The sequence below is a fragment of the Microcaecilia unicolor genome, chromosome 11, assembly GCF_901765095.1.
Source record: "Microcaecilia unicolor chromosome 11, aMicUni1.1, whole genome shotgun sequence".
In the NCBI taxonomy this organism is placed as follows: domain Eukaryota; kingdom Metazoa; phylum Chordata; class Amphibia; order Gymnophiona; family Siphonopidae; genus Microcaecilia; species Microcaecilia unicolor.
Genome location: NC_044041.1, coordinates 124,773,204 through 124,797,446, shown reverse-complemented (window position 1 = coordinate 124,797,446; position 24,243 = coordinate 124,773,204). Strand labels below are relative to the sequence as shown.

Sequence of the window (24,243 nt, the reverse complement as noted above, 5' to 3'; positions counted from 1 at the left end):
CCCACCGGGAGCCCAATCCTTCAGCTCCCATCACAAGCAGGTACTTGCAGAGGAACTCTCCGCCCTTCCCAGCGCCAATGTGGTCGAGCCCGTGCCACCCGGGCAGGAAGGGCAGGGATTCTATTCCAGGTACTTCCTTGTGGAAAAGAAAACAGGGGGGATGCGCCCCATCCTAGACCTGAGAGGCCTGAACAAATGTCTGGTCCGAGAAAAGTTCAGGATGCTTTCCTTGGGCACCCTTCTACCCATGATTCAGAAAGACGATTGGCTATGTTCCCTGGATTTAAAGGACGCTTACACTCACATCCCGATACTGCCAGCTCACAGACAGTATCTCCGATGCCGTCTGGGGACACGGCACTTTCAGTATTGTGTGCCCTTTGGGCTCGCCTCTGCACCACGGGTGTTCACGAAGTGTCTCGTGGTGGTTGCGGCGTATCTATGCAAACTGGGGGTGCACGTGTTCCGTACCTCGACGACTGGCTGTTCAAGAGCACCTCAGAGGCAGGAGCTCTTCGGTCCATGCAGTGCACTATTCACCTTCTGGAGCTGCTGGGGTTTGTGATAAATTACCCGAAGTCCCATCTCAAGCCAGTCCAATCTCTGGAATTCATAGGAGCTCTGTTGAATTCTCAGACTGCTCAAGCCTTTCTTCCCGAAGCGAGGGTGCAGAATCTCCTGTCCCTCGCTTCCCAGACCAGAGTGTCTTAGCAGGTCACACCTCGGCAGATGTTGAGACTCCTGGGCCATATGGCCTCTACGGTTCATGTGACTCCCATGGCTCGCCTTCACGAGATCTGCTCAATGGACCCTAGCTTCCCAGTGGTGCCAAGCCACCGGGAATCTAGAAGATGTCATCTGCCTGTCTGTCAGTTGCCGCAATTCACTGCACTGGTGGACGATTCGGACCAATTTGACCCTGGGACGTCCATTCCAAATTCCGCAGCCCACGAAGGTGCTGACGACGGATGCATCTCGCCTGGGGTGGGGAGCTCATGTCGATGGGCTCCACACCCAGGGAGTGTGGTCTCTCCAGGAACAAGATCTTCAGATCAACCTCCTGGAGCTCCGAGCGGTCTGGAACGCACTGAAGGCCTTCAGGGATTGGCTGTCCTACCAAATCATCCAAATTCGGACAGACAATCAGGTTGCAATGTATTACATCAACAAGCAGGGGGGCACCGGATCTCGCCCCCTGTGTCAGGAAGCCGTCAGGATGTGGCGTTGGGCTTGCCAGTTTGGCATGCTTCTCCAAGCCACATACCTGGCAGGCGTAAACAACAGTCTGGCCGACAGGCTGAGCAGAGTCCTGCAACCGCACGAGTGGTCGCTCCATTCCAGAGTGGTATGCAAGATCTTCCGAGAGTGGGGCACCCCCTCGGTGGACCTTTTTGCCTCTCAGACCAACCACAAGCTGCCTCTGTTCTGTTCCAGACTACAGGCGCACGGCAGACTGGCGTCAGTCAGATGCCTTTCTCCTCCATTCGGGGAACGGCCTCCTGTATGCTTATCCTCCCATACGTTTGGTGAGGAGGACCTTGCTGAAGCTCAAGCAAGACCACGGCACCATGATTCTGACAGCGCCTTTTTGGCTCCATCAGATCTGGTTCCGACTCTCATTTCGCAGAACGACGGAGCGCTTCTGCACCCCAACCTTCAGTCTCTGGCCCTCACGGCCTGGATGTTGAGGGCGTAGATTTTGCTTCGTTGGGTTTGTCTGAGGGTGTCTCCCGTGTCTTGCTTGCCTCTAGAAAGGATTCCACTAAAAAGAGTTACTTTTTCAAGTGGAGGAGGTTTGTCGTTTGGTGTGAGAGCAAGGCGTTAGACCCTCGTTCTTGTCCTGCACAGAACCTGCTTGAGTACCTTCTGCACTTATCAGAGTCTGGTCTCAAGACCAACTCAGTAAGGAATCACCTTAGTGCGATTAGTGCTTACCATTATCGTGTAGAGGGTAAAGCCATCTCTGGAGAGCCTTTAGTCGTTCGATTCACGAGAGGCTTGCTTTTGTCAAGGCTCCCTGTCAAGCCTCCTGCAGTGTCATGGGATCTCAACGTCGTCCTCACCCAGCTGATGAAGCCTCCTTTTGAGCCACTGATTTCTTGCCATCTGAAGTACTTGACCTGGAAGGTCATTTTCTTGGTGGCAGTTACTTCAGCTCGTAGAGTCAGTGATCTTCAAGGCCTGGTAGCTCATGCTCCTTATACCAAATTTCATCATAACAGAGTAGTCCTCCGAACTCACCCTAAGTTCCTGCCAAAGGTGGTGTCGGAGTTCCATCTTAACCAGTCAATTGTCTTGCCAACATTCTTTCCCAGAACGCATACCCGCCCTGCTGAACGTCAGTTGCACACATTGGACTGCAAGCGAGTGTTGGCCTTCTATCTGGAGCGGACACAGCCCCACAGACAGTCCGCCCAGTTGTTTATTTCTTTCGACCCCAATAGGAAGGGGGTCGCTGTCGGGAAAGGCACCATCTCTAATTGGCTAGCAGATTGCATTTCCTTCACTTATGCCCAGGCTGGGCTGACTCTTGAGGGTCATGTCACGGCTCATAGTGTTAGAGCCATGGCAGCGTCAGTGGCCCACTTGAAGTCAGCCACTATTGAAGAGATTTGCAAGGCTGCGATGTGGTCATCTGTCCACACATTCACATCACAATTACTGCCTCCAGCAGGATACCCGACACGACATTCGGTTCGGGCAGTCGGTGCTGCAGAATCTGTTTGGGGTTTGAATCCAACTCCACCCTCCAGGACCCGATTTTATTCTGTTCAGGCTGCACTCTCAGTTAGTTGTTCTTCGTAGGTCAATTTCTGTTATGCCCTCGCCGTTGCGAGGTTCAATTGACTGGGGTTCTTGTTTTGAGTGAGCCTGAGAGCTAGGGATACCCAGTCGTGAGAACAAGCAGCCTGCTTGTCCTCTGAGAAAGCGAATGATACATACCTGTAGCAGGTGTTCTCCGAGAACAGCAGGCTGATTGTTCTCACCTACCCTCCCTCCTCCCCTTTGGAGTTGCATTTTACTCATTCCTTTGCTTGTCATTCAACTGAGCGGGAACGGTCGCGCACGGGCAGGAAGACGGCCGCGCATGTGCGGTGGGCGTGTGGGACCGCCCGCGATGTTTTCTTCCGGTTGCTGGGGGCTGCCGTGGACGTCAACCCAGTCGTGAGAACAATCAGCCTGCTGTCCTCGGAGAACACCTGCTACAGGTATGTATCATTCGCTATACTGAATGTTTGAGATGTGTTTCTCTGCACCACTGCCTCTCTACACCCTCTCCCCTAAAGCTAGCATCCTCACAAGCGATCACTGCCTTTAGCTGTATAGTGGCTACTAAAATGGTCAGTCTTTGTTGTAAAGTGTATGGAGACAAACTTATTATCTTGGTATGTATACTTTGGAAGAAAGGCAGAAAAGCAGAGATATGATTTAGATGTTTAATTACCTGTGTGGCATAAATGCATAGTAGGAGAGTCTCGTTCAATTGAAAGGAAGCTGTGGAATGAGGGGGCATAAGATGAAGGTGAAAAAGGATAGTCTCAGAAGTAATCTGAGGAAATGCTACTTCATGGAAAGGGTGGCAAATATGTGGAATGGCCTCCTGGTGGAGATGGTGGAGACAAAAGCTGTTTCTGAATTCAAGAAAGCTTGGGACAAGTGCATAGGCCCTCTAAGGGAGAGGAAGGGATAGTAGATGACATGGATAGACAGACTGGATAGGCCATATGGTCTTTATCTGCTTGTTTTTTCTGTATTTGTAAAATATACATCCTAAGCATTGGAAACTATTTTCGATATGTAGTAACCATACCTGAACAAAGAATTATAGGTTTGTTCCTTATTCCACCAGACCGAGCCAAATGTTTGGGTTATGCACTCCTATGAGCAGATGGAGACTGAAAACGCTTGACTTCTGAGAACCCTGTAACCATCTTGTGTAGTTCCCAGCTAGTCAGTATTTCTCAGTCTCCGGTAGATGGTGGACCTGGTAAGCCTGTGCAGTCTAGGTTAGTCTGATAGCTTGGGGGGGGGGGGGGCCCAAGGACCTTAGGTCTTGTCTTTTTTTTGAGGGGTAACTAAACCAATCTCTCTCCCCCCCCCCCCCCCCCCAAACAAAAAGGGTATGTATATTTCTCCGAGGACAAGCAGGCCCAATGTATTTTCACATGTGGGTGATGTCATCTGATGGAACCTGGTGTGTATGCTGCCTAGCACGCATAACTTTAAGAAAGTTCTGGCAGCGTCCCACCTTGCATGCGCAGGTGTCTTCCCACCTGATGTTTGAGCACAGGTACCTCCGTCTCTTCTTTTCCTCAGAGTTGGGAGGACGCTTTAGTCTTCAAGTACCTTCCTGTGCAAGTTTAGTGCTTATTTTCAGTTGTCTTCCTCAGTATTTTCTGTTTTACTTCCCTAATTATTTTCTTAGAATTTTTTGGCCCTTAAGTTTTCTTTATTTTTTCGCAGCTCTTTAGGCCCACTTAGGCCTTCCTTCTGACCTTCAAAACTGAGGAATTTAATTTAGCCGCTATTCTTTTCTTGATGTCAAAGATGACCCCAGTGGCTTCAAAAGGTGCGCCCAGTGTAATCGGTGATTTCTGCTACGGACCTGCACAATTTGTTTGGCAGGTTACTTGGGTTTGATGTTAGACTCCCAAAGGCCGGTCCATCGACTGAAAGCATCGACCTCGATAGCTTGCCAAACTACTTCTACCACTGGGAGTGCACCAGCATCGTTGAGGTCGCCACCTCCCTCGACATCGGGTACAGATGGCAGACCCCGGGAACGGTCAGCATTGGACCCAACACCAAAGATGCATACGGGTTTAACGTTATCTTCTTCGGTATTGAGGGATTCCGATGCTGCACATTGAGGGAAAACTAAGATGCATTGACCTCAGTCCTTATCCAAGCACAGTACTGGGATCGAAGCATCGCCAGTCATAAGAAATTAAGATTAGCCGTACCTGGTCAGTGCCCAAGAAGCATCAGCAGTGGGAAGATCGCTTCCCCTCCTTAGTGGAGGTTCCGGTGTGGCAGTCTACGGGCAGTCCAGCTTCTGCTTCCGGTACGACACTGAGTCCTCTCCGGGCTGTCTCTAACCCAGCTCCCCAGCCTTTGCTAATGCCTCCTCTTGAATGGTACTGGGCCAGCTACATCTCAGCCTCAGTTCCTTCCTGAAGCCACACCTCGACTTATGCAGCACCGTCCTTGACATTGGAAAAAGAAGCTTCCCCGGAGTTGGAGGATAGGGACTGTACCTCGGCACCCTCAAGGGTGTGGACATGGTACCACTGAGCTGAGGCAGGCCCAGACGCACTCAGCTCATTCTGAGTAACTAGAGGAGTCTGATCTGGACCATTAATGGATGAGGATCCACAGTACTCGGAGAAGGAGTCTTATGGTATCCCTTCTGACTGACCCCTCCCCACCACAGGAGAGAGACAGTCTCCACCTGAGAGTCTCTTGTTCACTAGTTTGGGGAAGGAGAGATGGCTTTGGCTTAGCAACCTCAATTAACATAGTAACGTTGGCAGATAAAGACCTACACAATCCATCCAGTCTCCACAACAAGGTAAGAAATAGGATGAATATCATGTAATTTTACCGTTACTGAAGAAAAATATGCAGTGGATGAAGCGTGTTGGTATATTGCTAAATTTTAGCGAATTATGAACAGCTCCTGAGGATGCCAACAGCGAAACACAGCACTGTGTAGAGCTACACAGATTGTTGAAAGGATATTTGTGGATACCACTTTTGAATTGATTTGATTATCCAGACGAAGTATTTGGCTGAATAAGAACTACTGTGGAGTAAACTGATACAGTACTATGGGACTAACATTTTTCATTGACCACATGGACTTTTGAATATCTGATACTGGTTAATACCATCATGATAAAGTCAAAGATTATGGAGGTTGAATCAGTTGAAAATCTGAGATAATTATAAGATGTTTGATGTATTAATCGTATTGTGGAGAATAATCAATATATGAATAAGATATACCTGGGGGGGGGGGGGGGAAGATCCCATATGAGCTAGTCAGAAATGTTATAGTAAATTACACAATATCAGATAAACTATATATCTATTCCTATTTTGATTTCATTTTGCACAACAAGGTGGCCAGAATTGAATCTGGTGCACTGTGCAGGTTCCACTTCTTCATGATTAAATGCCGGTATACTTAATCTGTCTCTCTCTGTCAGTTCTGGGGCACAGACCATAGAAGTCAGCCAGACACCGGTCCTACTTCCCAACTACTAGAGTTGCTGTCACAGCCCACACCAGCCTTGATCCTGATCTGTTTTTTTACCATTTACAGAACCCAGACCATAGAAATCTGCTTGGCATTGTGTTTACTTCCTAACCTCTGAAGCTTCTGTCAACGCTTTCTCCAGTTAGGAGATTTAAATTTTGCTTTAATTGGATTCCATCCTTTTTTTGTATAGTGTTTATCCCATGAATTCTTGAGTTCCGTCACCGTTTTTACATAGTAAATGATGGCAGATAAATACCTGAATGGTCCATGCAGTCTGCCCAGCAGTCACACTCATTAGCAAGTCATGATTAAACCAACTATGAATGTGATATAAAATACTTGACCATTGTCTCTCTTTGGCATTTCTGGGACATAGACTGTAGAAGTCCACCTGGCCCTGTCCTTAGGTTCCAGCTACTGAAGTTGCCGTTGAAGCCCACTCCAGCCTATCTAAATCCATCTTGTCATTTGCGGGACACAGACTGTAAAAGTTTGCCCTGCACTGTTCTCATGTTCCAAATTACTGGAGTTTCCATCGAAGCTCTCTCTAGCCCATCCTAAACTGGATGGCCATATATGGTATGGTACAAGTTTGCTCAGCACTGGCCTTAGTTCTTCACAGCTGGAGTCACCATCTAAGCACCACTCAACATGCAAACACAGATGCACTCATTTAAGTTTTATTTTTTATACCATTCATTTTCTAATTAGAGAGCTTCTGTGTTCATACCACGCCTTTTTGAATTCTGACACCATTTTCTTTCTCCACCACCTCCCTCAGGAGGGCATTCCAGGCATCAAACTCTCTCTGTGAAAAAGAGTTCCTGACGTTACTCCTAAGTCTACCACCCCGCAACCTCAATTCATGTCATCTAGTTTTACCGTTTTCCCTTCTCTGGAAAATATTTGTTTCTATATTAATACCTTTCAAGTGTTTAAATGTCTGTATCATCTCTCCTGTCCCTCCTCTCATCTAGGGTATACATATGCAGGTCTTCAGTCTCTCTTCATATGTCTTTTGACGCAAGCCCCATATCATTTTTGTCACCTTCCTCTGTACTGCTTCATGTCTTTTTACATCCTTAGCAAGATATGGTCTCCAAAAGTGAAGACGATACTCCAAGTGGGGCCTCACCAACGATGTTCTACAGGGGCATCAGCACCTCCTTTCTTCTGGTGGTTACACCTCTCTCTATACAGCCTAGCGTCCTTCTGGCTACAGCCACCGCCTTGTCACACTGTTTCTTTGCCTTCAGATCCTTGGATACTATCACCTCAATGTTCCTCTACCTTCTGTGCATATCAGCCTCTCACCTCCTAGCACGTACGGTTCCCTTGAATTTCTACTCACTAAGTGTGTCACTCTGCACTTCTTTGCTTTGAAGTTTAATTACCAAACATTAAGCCATTCTTCTAACTTTTGCAGATCCTTTTTTATGTATTCCACTACCTCCAGGGTGTCCACTCTGTTACAAATCTTGGTAACATCTGCAAAAAAGACAAACCTTACATTCTAACCATTTGTCATTACAACCTCCTGAGAGAGGGCATTCCAGCCCTTTTGCTGTCTTAACTTTATCTGCTTACTTAACTGGTTGCCACAGCGGTCAGAGCCAATATTCAGCAGCACTGCCCAGTTAAGTGCCACTGAATATTGGTGACCAGGGTGCTGAGTGCCATTTAATGGGCGGGAGCCTTTCCTGCCGGGTTAAATGGCTTTGAATAGCAGGCCCTATAGACCTGAAGGATGCATGTCTGCATGTTCCTGTTTACCTAAAGCATAAGCAGCCTGTGGGAAGCAGCCTGGCTAAGTGTCGTAATTGGTGCAGAGCGTGGATATTCAGTGCCGGGCTGTTTCCAGTGACCAACATTGAATATCCATTGTTTTTTGGCCGGCTTAAACTTAACCAGCCAAATTAATATTTAGCGCTGTCTGATTAAGTTTATAGCGGCCAAAGATAGGACAGCTAAACTTAGCTGGTGAAGCGCTGAATATTCGCAGCTAGCCACTAAGCACTAATGTTCAGCAGAGATAACCGGCTATCCCATGCTGAATATTAGCATTTAGGCGGTTAAGTGCTGTTTAACTAGCCAGGAGCCGTTCCTGGCCAGTTAAATAGTGCTGAATATCAGCCGGAACAATTATGCTTCCAGTTTCTCACCAAGCATTACCAATACAAAATGTTACCTTTAGGCCTGTCTTCAGCATCCAGGGTATTCACAAAGTTCATAGCAGCAGCAGGAGCTTCTCTTCACAGACAAGTCACTACTCATTTTTTCTTACCTAGACAATTGGCTAATAGTAGACAGTGCCCTGCAAGCAGTTAAAATGTTTTTAAGCTAAACCTTGGTAGTTCTGTTGGCGTTTGTATTCCTGATAAATCAAAAGAAATCGTCATTCACTCCTACCCAGCAGTTAGAGTTTATAGGAGCAGTACTTCATATGACAATGCCCATGACTTCATTGCTAGTACAAGACATGTTACAAACTTTGTGAGCAAAGAAATTTGCTTTGGCAAGGCACCTCATGTAGTTGCTAGAACACATGACTCTTCAGTGCAGTGTTTTTGGCCAGACTTCATATGAGGGAACCGTAATGGTACCTGTAACTGAGAAGGAACCAATTCACTATACCCCTTCTGTACAGACTACCTCTGGCTGATTCTTTCAAGCAAATGATTCAGTTGTGTGGAAATCTGACAAACCACTTTGGAGGAAAATGTGTCCACCATGGCCTCAATTAGTATTGAACACAGATTCCTCCAAAGCAGGATAGGGAGCTCTCTTGCTACATTTTTAGACAGAGGGCTCTTGAACAGTGGCAGAAGCATGTGTTCACATAAACACACTCAAACTCCAGAGCTATTCATTATGCTCTTCAAGCTTTCAAGAGACACCTGCCCAATTTAGTTCTCTTGATTTGAATGGATGATCATGTTACTGTGTTTTACATCAACAAACAAGAAGGGGTGGGTTCCCGGCAATTCTTTTGGCAAATACTGTGCATATGGGAACTAGCCCTAGATATCAACACCTTTTTGATAGCCTCCTGTCTGCCAGGTGGGCAGAATTAGTTTGCAGACAAGCTACATCAGCTACAACCTCACAAGTGGTCTTTAAGTGAAACAGTAGTTCAAGATCTTTTCAAAAGGTGGGAAACTTCCTAAATAGATCTCACTGTATCCAGTGAAAACAAAAGAATTCTAGCTCTTCAACCCCATACACCCTAGTTGGAAATTCTTGGCATCAGATGCTTTTGTGATTTCTTGGGCAACAAAAAAAAAGTAGAGAAGACAACAGGAGTAACAGCTCTGGGAGTATTTGCAAAGAGATCCCACGCAAACAACTACCCAGGGAAAAACTTTATTGGCACCAGTATGGACCTGACACGGGACCGTGTTTCAGCGAGACAAGCCCGCCTGCCTCAGCGGTCGTAGAAACACTACAAATAATATTTAGAAGAGTATCACAACACAATATGTGAAAAAATATTCAAATATTAAAGGATAAATTAATAATAGTAATAAGAACAAATAATAAAACAAATAGTACAGTGGACTGTGAGACCTTACAATAGCTCTATATTAAAACGATTTGACGTGCAAGTGCTCTTTAATGAATATAAGAAAAAAGAAAGTTAATTGTACTATGTGTATATAACATGTTCCACTTGTGTAAGTGAGAGCTTATATAAACATACAATGCTAAAACAATATCATTGTTTGAAATAAAAGAAGATTGATGTCTAAAATAAGAGACATGCCTCTTGTACAAATAACATGAAATATAAAAGAAAGTTCCAACCTTATGGGTGTTAAATAATGGTACAAACATAATCCTGGAGCGAGTGGCATATGTAAATGTAGACTACAAAAATAGAAATAAAATAACCATGTCAAAAAAGATAATGCTCACAAAACACAGAAGGTAAAAGTATATATGAAAATGCGTACTGTAACCTCATGCATCAAGCTGGAGGTACAAGATCACTTTGGGGTGAAAAAACGAGGAAACAGTATTGCACCAAATAAAAGAAGCGTATGGCAGCGGGTCTAGATTGCCTGACAAAAGGAAAAGAACATGGGTACTACTTTAAATGTGGTTTCAAAAAGAGTGGATAATGAGTAGAGTCAGAAGAAACAGTATTGCACCAGATAAAAGAAGCGCATGGCAACGGGTAAAATTGGAAACACATCTAGGTTGGCTGACAAAGGAAAAGGACATGGATGCTGCTTTAAATGTGGTATCAAATAAAATGGGTAATGGTAACCACTAGAGAGCGTGACAAAAAAAAAGAAAAAAAAAAAACGGATAAAAGTAGCAGAAAAAACTAGTGGCCAAAGGGGAACTGAAAAAAAAAAAGAGGAAAAACTGTAAGAGCTACTGGTGGTATGATCACAATGGATTATATGTTTGTACCATTATTTAATATCCATAAAGTCAGCATTTCCTTCACTTATGCCCATGCTGGGCTGACTCTGGAGGGCCATGTCACAGCTCACAATGTTAGAGCCATGGCTGCGTCAGTGGCTCATTTGAAGTCAGCCTCTATTCAGTCCACACATTCACATCTCACTACTGCTTTCAGCAGGATACCCGATGCAACAGTTGGTTTGGGCAGTTGGTGCTGCAGAATCTGTTCGGGGTTTAGAATCCAACTCCACCCTCCTAGGCCCATTTCTGTTCTGTTCCAGGCTGCACTCTCACGTAGTTGTGTTTCTTTTCAAGTCAATCTATGTTATGTCCTCGCCGTTGCAAGGCCCAGTTGACCGATATTCATTGTTTTGAGTGAGCCTAGGAGCTAGGGATACCCAATTGTGACAATAATGAGCCTGCTTGTCCTCGGAGAAAATGAGGATACATACCTGTAGCAGGTGTTCTCCGAGGACAGCAGGATGATTATTCTCACAAACCCACAGTGGCGTAGCTAGGGTGGTTGACACCCGGGGCTGGTCATTTTTTAACACCCCCCTCCAAAATCTAGTACTAGGCATGCCGAGAATACAAAACACTCAGGACCTATAGAGCAAATCTACCATACCATAAGCAGTCATTTCTACGAATCACACAAGGAAAAGGAAAGCATCTTAAACACTACAGTGAGCACTAGAACATCAATTCACCTATTGTAAAACGAAACCAGACAGAATAGTACAGATCGTCGATCCTGCACAGTCAATGCCAACTGAAAGCCATGTCTTTTTCACAAACACAGATACACCCTAATCCACTATAGAATAACTAATAATAAACTTTTTATTTAGACAAAAATTAAACTGAACCCCCAAGATGCCAGACTCTGCATACAATGCAACACCACAGAAACAGAAAATGTCCCCTAGTACTGTGCAAAATATAAACACAGCAGATGTAAATTTGAAAAAAAACTAACAAGTACCAATAACAAATAGAAATAAAACAAATATAGAAAATAAAATAATACCATTTTATGGGACTAATACATTTAGCTTTCAGAGGCCAAAACATACTTCCTCAGGTCAATACAGTATAGTGCTGTTACAGTATCCTATCCTGACCTGAGGAAGAGGTGATGTTCTCCGAAAGTTAGCCAAAATGTATTAAAATTAGTCCAATAAAAAGATTACCTTGTTTACATGTTCTGTTATAAACTTTTATTAACACAGTTACAATACTACTTTATCCTAAAGCAAAAAAATAAAAAAATATATTTTTACAGTTTGTTGTCTCTGGTTTCTGCTTTCCTCATCTTCTTTTCACTGTCTTCCTTACATCCAGCATCTGTCTTTGTTCTCTCTCTGCCATCCAGTGTCTGCCCTCTCTGCTGTCCCCTCCATCCAATGTCTGCCCTCTCTCCCTGCCCCTTCCATCTACATTTGCCCTCTATCTCTGCCCCTTCCATCTGCCCCTGTCTGCCCTCTCTCTCCCCCTTCCGTTCACTGTCTGCCCTGTCTCTCTGCCCCTTCAATCCACCATATGCCCTCTCTCTCCTATCCATCCAGGATCTGTCCCCTCTCTCTGCCCCTTTTTTTCAGCCCCCAGTTCCAGCCCCACTATCCCACCGGTCCCCAGTTTCCGCCCCAGCCCTTTTCTCCCACCAGTCCTGAGCTTCAGCCCCCAGCCACTTCTCCCTGTCCCAATTTCAGCCCCAGCAGTTTTCTCTCACCAGTCCTGAGCTTCAGCCCCAGCCACTTATCCCTGGCCCCTTTTCAGCCCCCAGCCACTTCTCCCTGGCCCCTTTTCAGCCCCAGCAGTTTTCTCTCACCAGTCCCGAGCTTCAGCCCCAGCCACTTCTCCCTGTCTCCTTTTTAGCCCCCAGTCCCCACAGTTTCAGCCCCCTTTCCCAGTACTAGCCCCCTTATCCCACCTACTCTCCTTTTCAGCCCCAGACCCCTTCTCCCACCTGACCTAGGCATGACCCCTTCTCCCACCTGAGAACCCCACCCCACTTCTCCCAAATGAGAACCCCCTTCCCCTTCTCCCATCTGAGAACCCTACCCCAGTCCCCTTGTCCCAAATGAGAACCCCCTCCCTTCTCTCATCTGAGAATCCCTTCTCCTCCCCCCCCCTCCCCCATCTGAGCCCCCCTCCGACCCACCTCGCCTACCAGCTCTGTCGACAGCCCTCTTCTCCTGCCACCACCTTGCCTTTAAAAACAAACCAGTGGAGCGGCATGGCAGGCAGCGCCTCGCGTCTGCCCTGCTTGTAAAAGAAGTAAATCTCCTTGTCGTCGTCAGGCCTTCCCTCACTGGAAGTTACCTCAGAGGAGGGCGGGACTCAGTGTGGGAAGGGCCGATGATGACGAGGAGATTTACTTCTTTTACAAGCAGGGCAGACGCGAGGAGCTGCCTGCCACGCCGCTTCACTGATTTGTTTTAAAGGAAGGGTGGGAGCAGCGGGAGCGGAGCACCCCCCCCACCCCCACCTGCTGACACCCGGGGCGGACCGCCGCCTGCGCCCCGCCCTTTCTACGCCACTGCAAACCCACCCTCCTCCTCTTGGAGTTGTTCTAGTTTCTGGTTTGCTTTTTATTAAACTGAGGGACTCATGCTCATGTTGCGGGCAGGAAGCCGTTCGCGCATGCGCGGTGCGTTCGAGAGACTTCTTTGCTTGCTTTCAAGATTTTGCTGGTCTCCTGGGCCGTCATGGATGACGACCCAATTGTGAGAATAATCAGCCTGCTGTCCTCTGAGAATACCTGCTACAGGTATGTATCTTCATTTTCAGGCTCACTGAAAACAACAAACATTGGTCAGTTGGGCCTCGCAACAGCGAGGACATTATACATTATCCTGAAACAATATACAATCTGAATTAGAGCACAGCCTGGAACAGATTAAAATGGGCCTAGGAGGGTGGAGTTGGATTCTAGACCCCAAACATATTCTGCAGCACTGACTGCCCAAACTGACTGTCACGTTGGGTATCCTGCTCAAGGCAGTAGTATGATGTGAATGTGTGGACTGAAGACCATGTCACAACCTTGCAAATTTCTTCAATATAGGCTGGCCTCAAGTGGGCTACCGACGCAACCATGGCTCTGACATTATGAACTTTGACATAACCCTCCAAGGCTAGCTCAGCCTGGGCATAAGTAAAGGAAATGCAGTCTGCTAGCCAAATTGAAATGGTGCGTTTCCCGATGGCAATACCCATCCTGTTGGAATCAAAAGAAAAAGCTGGGCGGACTGTCTGTGGGGTCTTGTTCACTTCATGTAATAGGCTAATGCTCTCCTGCAAAACAAGGTGTGCAAGCTGCTTTTGCCAGGATGGGCATGAGGTCGGGGAAAGAATGTTGGCAAGACAATCTTCTGGTTCAGATGGAACTCCACTACCTTCTGAAGGAACTTAGGGTTCGTGCAGAGGACTACTTTGTTGCGATGAGACTTAGTATAAGGTACATCTACCACTAAGGCCTGAAACTCACCGACTTTATGAGCTGAAGTAACAACCACCAAGAAAACGACCTTCCAGGTCAAGTACTTCAGATGGCAGGAATTCAGTGTCTCAAAAGGAGCTTTCATCAGCTGGGTGAGAACGACATTGAGATCCCATGATACTGTGCGAAGGTGAACCCTTACGGAGTTGGTCTTGAGAGCAAACTCTGACAAATGTAGAAGGTATTCAAGCAGGGTCTGTGTAGTGCAAGTAAGGGGATTTAGGGCTTTGCTGTCACAACAGAGAGCAAACCACCTCCATTTAAAAGAGAAACACCTCTTAGTGGAATCTTTCCTGGAAGCTAGCAAGATTCGGGAGACACCCTCCAAGAGACCCAAGGAAGCAAATTCTAGGATCTTAACATCCAAGCTGTGAGAGCCAGAGACTGGAGATTGGGATGTAGAAGTGACTCCTCATTCTGTGTGATGAGGGTCAGAAAACACTCCAGTCTCCACGGTTCTTCAGAGGATAATCTCAGAAGAAGAGGGAACCATATCTGCCACGGCCAGTACAGCGTGATCAGAGTCATGGTTCCACGGTCTTGCGCAAGTTTCAACAGTTTTGATATGCATACAGAAGAGCTGTCCCACAGTTGAGGAGGAAGGCATCTGACGCTAGTCTGTCGTGAGCCTTAAGCCTGGAACAGAACTGAGGGACCTTGTGGTTGATCTTAGTGGCAAAAAAATTCACTGAGGGGGGTGCCCAACGCTCGGAAGATGTTGCAGGCTATGCCCATATTGAGAGACCACTCATGGTTGCATTATCCTGCTAGCCTGTCGTCCAGAGTATTGTTTGCGCCTGCCAGGTAAGTGGCTGAAAGGAGCATGCCATGTTGGTTTGGATGGTCTCCTGACACAGTGTACTACTGGCTTTGCCTCTGAGACAGAAGTAACCTTCTGGAGGTCTCCTGGAAGGTGAACCCTTGCCCCCCAGGTAGAATCCCAGGCAAGAAAAACTCTGGCTACTAAATAAGTATTAGACATAATAAATGTTTATTCAAATAGTCAAAGAAGCCAATCAGTAATATGAAATATCAACAAATAAAATCCCAATAGAGTATAATATGTAGCAAATAATGAAGAGTTTTCCCTGGGAGCTGTCAATATGTCCACCTGCTAATGTAGACACATTGATGCTCGCCATCCTCAGTTCTGTTTCCTCTCAAATACTTTTTGTTTTCCTTTCTTCATTATCTTAATTATAATTACCCTTCCTACCTAATGAATATTCATCTTTCCAGAATATTCTATTTCCTTTTATGGTGAATCCTGTTCCAGCACTTTCTACCATCTTCCAACTTCTATCATTTATTCCCTCATTTCATGTACAGCTAGGGCCTGTCATATAAGCATACGTTTTCATTAGATAATGGTTAGTCACCATTATAGTGTCCACACCCTCTTGATTGTTTATCTGGATACTGCAGGAGTCTTTAGTCATAGGAGTCTCTGGCTATTAGTTGCTGACCAGCAACTTATCACAATTTAGCATAGGCCAAACATCAATCACAGCTTTAGAAGGGTAGTTTTCAGAAAAAAACTCATTTATAGCTGTCTTGCAACTTTTAAGTCTGTACCCAGCTCAAAAAAAGCAAAACAGCTATATTAAAATAAAAACTAGAAATATGTATGGTTTGTACCTTGCCATGGTCTCTGTGATATACAACAGAGGGCGTGATCCGGTGCCCCCCTCCTTGTTTGTGTAATACATTGCAACCTGATTGTCTGTTTGAATGAGAGCAATTTGATGATGTAGCCACTCTCTGAAAGCCTTTAGACCGTCCCAGATTGCCCGAAGTTCAAAGAGGTTGATCTGAAGATTTGTTTCCTAGGAGGACCAAGCTCCTTGAATGTGATCTCATCTACATGAGCTCCCCATCCCAGGAGAGATGCATTCGTTGTCAGCACTTCTTGTGGCTGAGGAATTTGGAATGGAAGTCCCAAAGTCAAATTGGATCGAATTGTCCACCACTGAAGAGAGTGTACAAGCTCTGGGGACACTTGAATGACATCTTGTAGACTCCCCGTGGCTTGATACCTCTGAGAAGCATCGAGATATGGGAACATATGGACTCCCAGTCTGCATAGCGATGCTTTGACTACCGCTAGAAACTTGGTGAAGACCATGGGAGCTGACGCGAGGCCGAAAGGCAACACACGGTACTGAAAGTGATGTGTTCCGTTCGGGAGCGTTACCAAGATGGCGGCAGTGTGAGCGCGCTCTGTGCACTGCTCCTTACCGCTCAAGTGAGACAGAATTCTTCAACTCCACGATGCTGCATACAAAGCGTAAAGGAGCTGTGAGGCTTCCACCGCCGCTCGCAGCTGCTGCTTCTCCACTTCAGGGCAGTATGGAGCGTTTCCTCACGCGCGCGCCTCAGGAGATGGGGGTCGCCTGCTGCAGGGGCATCCGGTGGAGCGGAGCCCCTGCTGGGCTTAGAAACATCTATCCCCGCCTCCCAATTCCAAATGCCCTCCGTGTCCGGCCTCAGTGATGGTGAGGGGAGCAGGCACCCAAAAAACCCATGATGGCGAATAGGGAGCCAGCAGGCGGAGGTTCCCCACCACGGGAAGGAAGCCGGGAGAGAGAGAGGTCCTTGTGACTAAAGGACCTGGAACAACCCTGGAGGTAAATCTAGAGAGGATCTGGCTAAAACTGAGTAAAATGGATTAAACTCTCCAAAACGCTTCAGAAAAGGTAAATACTTTATCTGTGAAGTTTGAGGACATGACAAAAAATCTAGAAATGCTTAAAGAAGACTTGACGACACGAGTAAAAGATTTAAAAATAGATATGGATCAATTGCAAGAATTTAAAGTGACGGTGATAAAAGATAATCTGGCAATGCATAGAAAAATTGAACAGATAGAGAACTTTAATAGAAGATTAAACCTTCGTGTATTGAATTTTCCTAAAATCCCTGGCAAGACACCTATTGACTTGTTTAAAAACTATATGAAGAAAATTTGAAAATGCCTCAAGAACTTATTCCTCCAATAAATAAAATTTACTATCTTCCAATAAGTTCAGGTGGAAAAGAGAGAAAAAAAGAAGGTGTTGGTGCGGATGGTATAGACTTTAACAATCTGTTGGAAATTTTGGAACAATCTATTGAAATAGTTCCGGAAAGAGCCACCCTTTTGGTTTCCCTGTGTTCGAACAGGATCTCAATGCATTATTAAAACTATACTTTAAATTTTCGAAGGTTCCTTTTTATGGAACAAAAATATGGATATTCCCGGACGTTACTAAAGTAACTCAGGAACATAGAAAATTATTTCTGGCATTGAAACAAGATGTTCTTAAGTTAGGTGGCTCGTTTCTGTTGGTATATCCTTGCAAATGCATAGTCAGGTTTAGTGGGATAAAGTATGTATTTTATGACTCAGAACAGCTGAAATCCTTTCTGGATATGAAACAACTTAATGTAGAATCGAATAAATGAGGATTGACAGATTGCACACTTAAACCGCATTATGCTTACTTTTTTCTGTTAATTTGCCTTTAAAAAACTCCACTAAATTGTAACTCCCTCCTCCAGTTGAGGTCTAAGAAAGCATGTACAATTTTTTCCTTTTGTTTATTTCTTTAACATTTATATTATGCTGTTTTTCTGTAACAAGTGTTATACTTGTAAGAAATTGGGAAATTTCATAAATAAGTATAAAAAAAAAAAAAAGAAAGTGATGTGTTCCCAACTGAAATCGAAGATACTTTTGGTGGGCTGGAAGTATTGGGATGTGAGTTTATGCATCCTTTAAGTCCAGAGAACATAGTCAATCGTTTTTCTGAACCATTTGGAGAAGGGTGCCTAGGGAAACCATCCTGAACTTTTCTCAAGCTAGAAAGTTGTTCAGGGCCCTTAGGTCTAGGGTGGGACATATCCGCCCTGTATTCTTCTGCCCTTCTTCCCCTGGTGGAATGGGTTCGACTGCATGGGCCTTTAGAAGGGCGGAGAGTTCCTCTGCAAGTACCTGCCTTTTTCTGAAAGCTGAATGAATGAGCTCTCGGTGGGCAATTTGGAGGTTTGAGATGCCAATTGAGGGCGTATCTGAGATGGACTATTTGAAGAACTCGCCGGTCGGAGATTGTAAGAGGCCACCTTTGGTGAAAACATTTTAGCTTCTCCCCGACTGGCGAGTCCGGGACTGACACTTTTACTGCGGCTATGCTCTGCTGGAGCCAGTCAAAAAGCTCATCCCTTGCTTTGACTGGGGAGCAGCAGGGGCCTTAGGTGCATGCTATTGACGTGAACGAGTGCGCTGGTGCTGAGGCTGAGTAGGCTGGTGAGCCAAAGGAATGGGTAGGGAATAGTAGTAGGGACTGCTCCTTGGCTTTCCAAAAACTCTCCTAGCAGAGGAGGTGAATGTAGAAGGTGCCCGGCGGGAGAGAGAAGAGATTGTTTTAGTACGCTTCTTGATTTGGTCAGTGACCTCCTCAACCTTTTCTCGAAAGGTTATCCCTCTGGCAAGGAGCATCCACCAACCACTGCTGAACAGTGTGTTTCATGTCGGAAACACGCAGCCATGAGAGTCTGCGCATTGCTATACTTTGAGCAGAGATCCTGGATGCCATATCAAAAGTGTTGTAAGTGCCCTGGCCAAGAATTTTCAACACGCCTTCTGCTGCTCGATCAACTGGCGAAAAGACTTTTCCTGCTGCGGAGGGAGCGCATCCACCAAGACCGACAGCTGTCGCACCAAGTTTCTCAAGTAGGGTCCTTAATAAAGTTTTTCTGGAGCATCTCACCTCTTGCCTTGGATTGATCTCTTGAAGTTGTTTTTTCCACCTGTTTCTTTTCTGTGTTGGATTTTTGTGGAAATTTTTGGACCTTTTTTGCGGCTAAATACAATTTTAACAGCTCTTCAAGAGCATCTACTTGAGAAACTTGCCAGAGGGATAACCTTTTAAACAGGTTAGTTTTTAGTGATTTCCGGAAGTTTAGGTGATCAAACGTTTTCACGACCTTTGGTAATGCATTCCACAGTTGTGTGCTTAAATAGGAGAAACTGATAAGTTGATTTGTATTTTAGTCCTTTGCAACTTGGATAGTGGAGATTGAGATCAGTTCGTGTTGAGCTGGACGTGTTTCTGGTTGGTAGGTCTATGAGATCTGTCATGTATCCCGGGGCTTCGCCGTAGATAATTTTGTGAACCAGGGTACAGATTTTGAAAGCAATACGTTCTTTGATTGGGAGCCAGTGTAGTTTTTTGCATAGGGGTTTTGTGATTTCGTTTGTTTTTTTTTTCTTGATATCGTTTGGTATTGGGGTGAGTAGGATATTGCCATTTTCCTTAGGGAAGAGACCTTGCTGAAGCATGTAGTTTAGGTTGGATGTGAGGTCAGCTATGTATCAGTCAGGGGCGGATTTTTATTAGATAGCTGGGACAGGTATCCAGTTTATAGTGAGTGTTGGAGAGCCTACTCATCACCTGGGTAACTGCTTCGACGGTGAGGGGAGCGAAGTTTGACCAGGTTCAGTCGGCTGGGTATTCTCCCATGGTAGGGTCCAAACTGTTGAGGAAGTTTTCGATATTGGTGGTGTCGTGGTAATGCGTTGCGTATATTTGCAATTTTTTCTCTGAAGTATTTAGCAAGTTTGTCTGCAGATGGGATGTCTGTATTAGTTGTAGTGATCAAGGTGGTGTCTAGTAATTTGTTCACGAGTAGGTATAGTTTCTTTGTGTCTTTGTAATCTGTTCCTAGTTTTATAGTATGATCTTTTGGCCTGTTTTATTGTATACTAGTAAAAAAGCCCCGTTTCTGATGCAAATGAAACGGGGGCTAGCAATGTTTTCTTCTGTGTGCATGTGGGAGTGTGTGTGTCCCTGCCCTCTGGCCTCTCTCCCCTCCCCCCTCTGAGTCCTTCACTGTTACAGAGCCAGCGATTTGATTTCGTGCTCTGCTGTTTTCCTTCACTGACTGTGTTACAGAGAGGGCGGGGCAGACACTCATAGGGAAACCGGATATCTCGCCCCCTTCACACTTCCGGCTGGAGGCTTCATAGAACGTTGGTGTTGCTTTTTATATAGAGAGATTTGTATTTTCTTTGTGTTTGCTTCCAAGCGTTGAGTGTCTGTTCATCTTTTGTTTTTTTCCATGCTCGTTCGAGTTTCCTGGATTGTGTTTTTAGCTTTTTCAGTTCGGCATTGAACCATGGTATTGTGTTGTGTCTATGTGCGGTTCTTGTTCGTAAGAGTGCTATTTCATCTAGAATGCTTCTGCATCTTTTATCCCATTCTATGAGGTAGTATATGGAGTCCCTTTGTGTTGTCCATTCGTTATTGTATATCTGTTGCCAGAACGTTTTTGGGTCTACTTGTCCTCATGTGCTGTAAATTGTGTGTTCTTATATACAGTATGAACCCTTCTTCCGCCATTTTAGGGATAGGTTTAGTTTGTAGTGATCAGTCCAACAAAACTTAAACCTGGGCAACATAAAACTAAGGAAAAATAAAGGACAGATTGTAAGGCCCAATTAAAGGAGCCACAGGAGAAGCAGAAAAAAGACCGAAAGGCACTAAGAGGTCTCAAAAAAACTGGGCGAGTGAGGAAGGACAAAAAAACACACCTCAGGTTGGTGGGGGGGAAACTGAGGAGACTGCGTTTCCACAATGGGTAGCGTATGTGCGGTGGAGCACATCTTGTGCTCCACAAAGCTCTCTTTTTTTTTTTTTTTTTTTTTTTTTTTTACTGTGGCAAAAGCCAGACCAGGCGATGCGGATCAGCTCACTCACTTGTGAGAAGATGGAAGCCTGCTTCTCCTCGGAGAATACAAGATTCCTTGTTTAAAAGCTTCAACATGCTTTCTCCTCCAGATTACCATGAGTGGCAGAAAGTTCAAGGTAACATACTGCCCTCACCAATAGTGGTGTCACCAATAGTGTCACTGTATGATTCTAACTGTCCATGGAGAAAACAAAGTTTTATACCTATAACAGATGTTCTCCATGGACAGCAGGATCCTACAGCCACACTTCTCCTTTCCAACCCACCTGATGATGAAGCATGCTTTGAAATGGACTTACAATTAGTGCAGAAACTCCTGAGCAACCTCAGAAAACATTTCTAGAGTGTTTCTTAACTTTAGGAAGGTATTCCCAAATCAGCTCTGTTCTGATGATGATACCTAATAGAGCAGTTGTAGGATCTGGATCTGTATCTGGATTTTCAAAAGGCGTTTGACAAGGTACCTCATGAAAGGCTACAGAGGAAATTGGAGGGTCATGGGATAGGAGGAAATGTCCTATTGTGGATTAAAAACTGGTTGAAGGATAGGAAACAGAGAGTGGGGTTAAATGGGCAGTATTCACAATGGAGAAGGGTAGTTAGTGGGGTTCCTCAGGGGTCTGTGCTAGGACCGCTGCTTTTTAATATACTTATAAATGATTTAGAGATGGGAGTAACTAGCGAGGTAATTAAATTTGCTGATGACACAAAGTTATTCAAAGTCGTTAACTCGCGACAGGATTGTGAAAAATTACAAGAGGACCTTACGAGACTGGGAGACTGGGCGGCTAAATGGCAGATGACGTTTAATGTGAGCAAGTGCAAGGTGATGCATGTGGGAAAAAAGAACCCGAATTATAGCTACGTCATGCAAGGTTCCACGTTAGGAGTTACGGACCAAGAAAGGGATCTGGGTGTCGTCGTCGATAACACACTGAAACCTTCTGCTCAGTGTGCTGCTGCGGCTAGGAAAGCGAATAGAATGTTGGGTATTATTAGGAAAGGTATGGAAAACAGGTGTGAAGATGTTATAATGCCGTTGTATCGCTCCATGGTGCGACCGCACCTTGAGTATTGTGTTCAATTCTGGTCGCCGCATCTCAAGAAAGATATAGTAGAATTGGAAAAGGTGCAGCGAAGGGCGACTAAAATGATAGCGGGGATGGGACGACTTCCCTATGAAGAAAGACTAAGGAGGCTAGGGCTATTCAGCTTGGAGAAGAGACGGCTTAGGGGAGACATGATAGAGGTATATAAAATAATGAGTGGAGTGGAACAGGTGGATGTTCACGCTTTCCAAAAATACTAGGACTAGGGGGCATGCGATGAAACTACAGTGTAGTAAATTTAAAACAAATCGGAGAAAATCTTTCTTCACCCAACGTGTAATTAAACTCTGGAATTCATTGCCGGAAAATGTGGTGAAGGCGGTTAGCTTAGCAGAGTTTAAAAAAGGGTTGGACGGTTTCCTAAAGGACAAGTCCATAAACCGCTATTAAACGGACTTGGAAATATCCAAAATCCCAGGAATAACATGTATAGAATGTTTGTACGTTTGGGAACCTTGCCAGGTGCCCTTGGCCTGGATTGGCCGCTGTCGTGGACAAGATGCTGGGCTCGATGGACCCTTGGTCTTTTCCCAGTATGGCATTACTTATGTACTTATGATCCTGTTGTCCACGGAGAACAACCATTATAAATATTCAACTATGTTTTGTTTGTCCATAATTGGGTCCTAAGGAAAAAGAAAAGGTAAGCAAATCTAGGGGCAAGAATTTAACAGCTACATGTTAACTGGCCCGTTATCATCTTAAATCTTAAATCAAACACTTGAAGTAGATGCACAATTAATTAGTTAAAGCTTAGTAGTTCTTCTATTTTAAGCATTAGAATTCCTTGGGATATGTTGCTCAAGTAACTGAAACTCTTACCATGTACTCTCTTGCATGTTTGTGCAGTAGCTTGTAGCATTCCATTTCCTCTGTCTTTATAGGTTTAAGGAGCATGTCATGAGTAATTCTCCCAAGGATATTGTGTCCATTGAAGAACTTCTGTGGCTGAAATCAAAGATCATGTCTGAAACAGCCCAGGACAGTGAGGAGAAAGCAGCCATTGATGCTTTGAATGCAGAGGAACTGCCCCCAGGGGTGGAGCTCCCAGAAGAGGATAGTCTGGTATGTGACAAGGCCATAATCATATACACTAATTACTTGCATTCTGATAGGCCACACATAGTATTAGTAATGGCCATTGTGGGGGAGAGATCCAGATTTGAAAAAGACAACTCACCAAAGTGGAAAGGTCTCTTAGCAAGCTAGATGGGAAGGAATTGGGTGAAAAGCCTTGCATAGGAGTGGGTCTAAAATGACAGCCAAATGGGAAAGAGGGAGGTCCACTGATGAAAGCCTGATGGCAAGGAGTAAAGATAGGCCTTATGTGAAGGAGAATCCTTTATGAGAGCTGAGTACGCTAGGATAAGAGATCTTAGGAGGATGGATCTTTGAGTTGGATGGAGAGGAATGAGAAGGGGGGGGCTTAAAGTTGGAGAAAGATCTCTAGTGAGAGTTTGGTGGGAAGTAGTTAAGAGGGAGGCCTCAGCTGGTGATCAGAGAATAAACATGTAGATAATTTATCTTTGATTTTAGGACTGTGCCAGTATCATAAAACCGTCTTCCACTCCCACCCATGCTCCTTTTTTTTTTTTTTTTTGTATTTTGCATTACTTGTAGCTGGAGAAGCATACAGACAAGATTCGGGAGCTAATCATTGCCATAAGGGAGCAAATCTACACTCAGAATGAGATGGAAGTGAGCAAGCGCTGGAGTTTTGAGGAAGGGGTGAGTAGGAGCAGCTGCAGTGGAAGGAGGGGTGCCAAAAGGCCTCCGTATTGGTTGAGATCTCTTACAGATCCTCAAAATGTAAGGGTACAGTATTACCATGTACTTCAGGTGCGACAGAGCTAGCTAGCCAGTGGCTGCCTATCCTCACCTGCTGGTTGGCAGGATAGGGCGGGAAGATTATCCCTTAAGCCCTCAGTCTGATGCCTTATGCTACTTGTTTTCCGTTCCAGATCAAAAGGCCCTACTTCCATGTCAAGCCCCTGGAGCGAGCCCAGCTGAAGAACTGGCACGACTACTTGAACTTTGAAATGGCCAATGGATCCCACGAGCGCTGCATTGTGCTCTTTGAACGCTGTGTCATAGCATGTGCACTCTATGAGGAGTTCTGGGTGAAGGTGAGATGGCAGTGTGGGCAACTCAAAGCATATTCCTATGCCTGCTTAAAAGCTAAAAGGAAGAAGGCCTTTTAATTGTTTTATTTTGTTTATTTT

At 45.2% G+C, this 24,243-nt stretch overlaps 1 protein-coding gene across 1 annotated transcript in view; it reads left to right on the top strand.

Annotated features, from left to right (window-relative positions):
* LOC115480978 (nascent polypeptide-associated complex subunit alpha, muscle-specific form-like) overlaps window positions 1–24,243 on the top strand; it is a 278,693-nt gene that overhangs the window by 168,377 nt on the left and 86,073 nt on the right. The window contains exons 14-16 of the mRNA XM_030219963.1: window positions 22,906–23,086; window positions 23,642–23,749; window positions 23,983–24,147. Coding sequence (XP_030075823.1) covers window positions 22,906–23,086; window positions 23,642–23,749; window positions 23,983–24,147 — 454 coding nt within the window. The remainder of the gene's footprint in view (window positions 1–22,905; window positions 23,087–23,641; window positions 23,750–23,982; window positions 24,148–24,243) is intronic.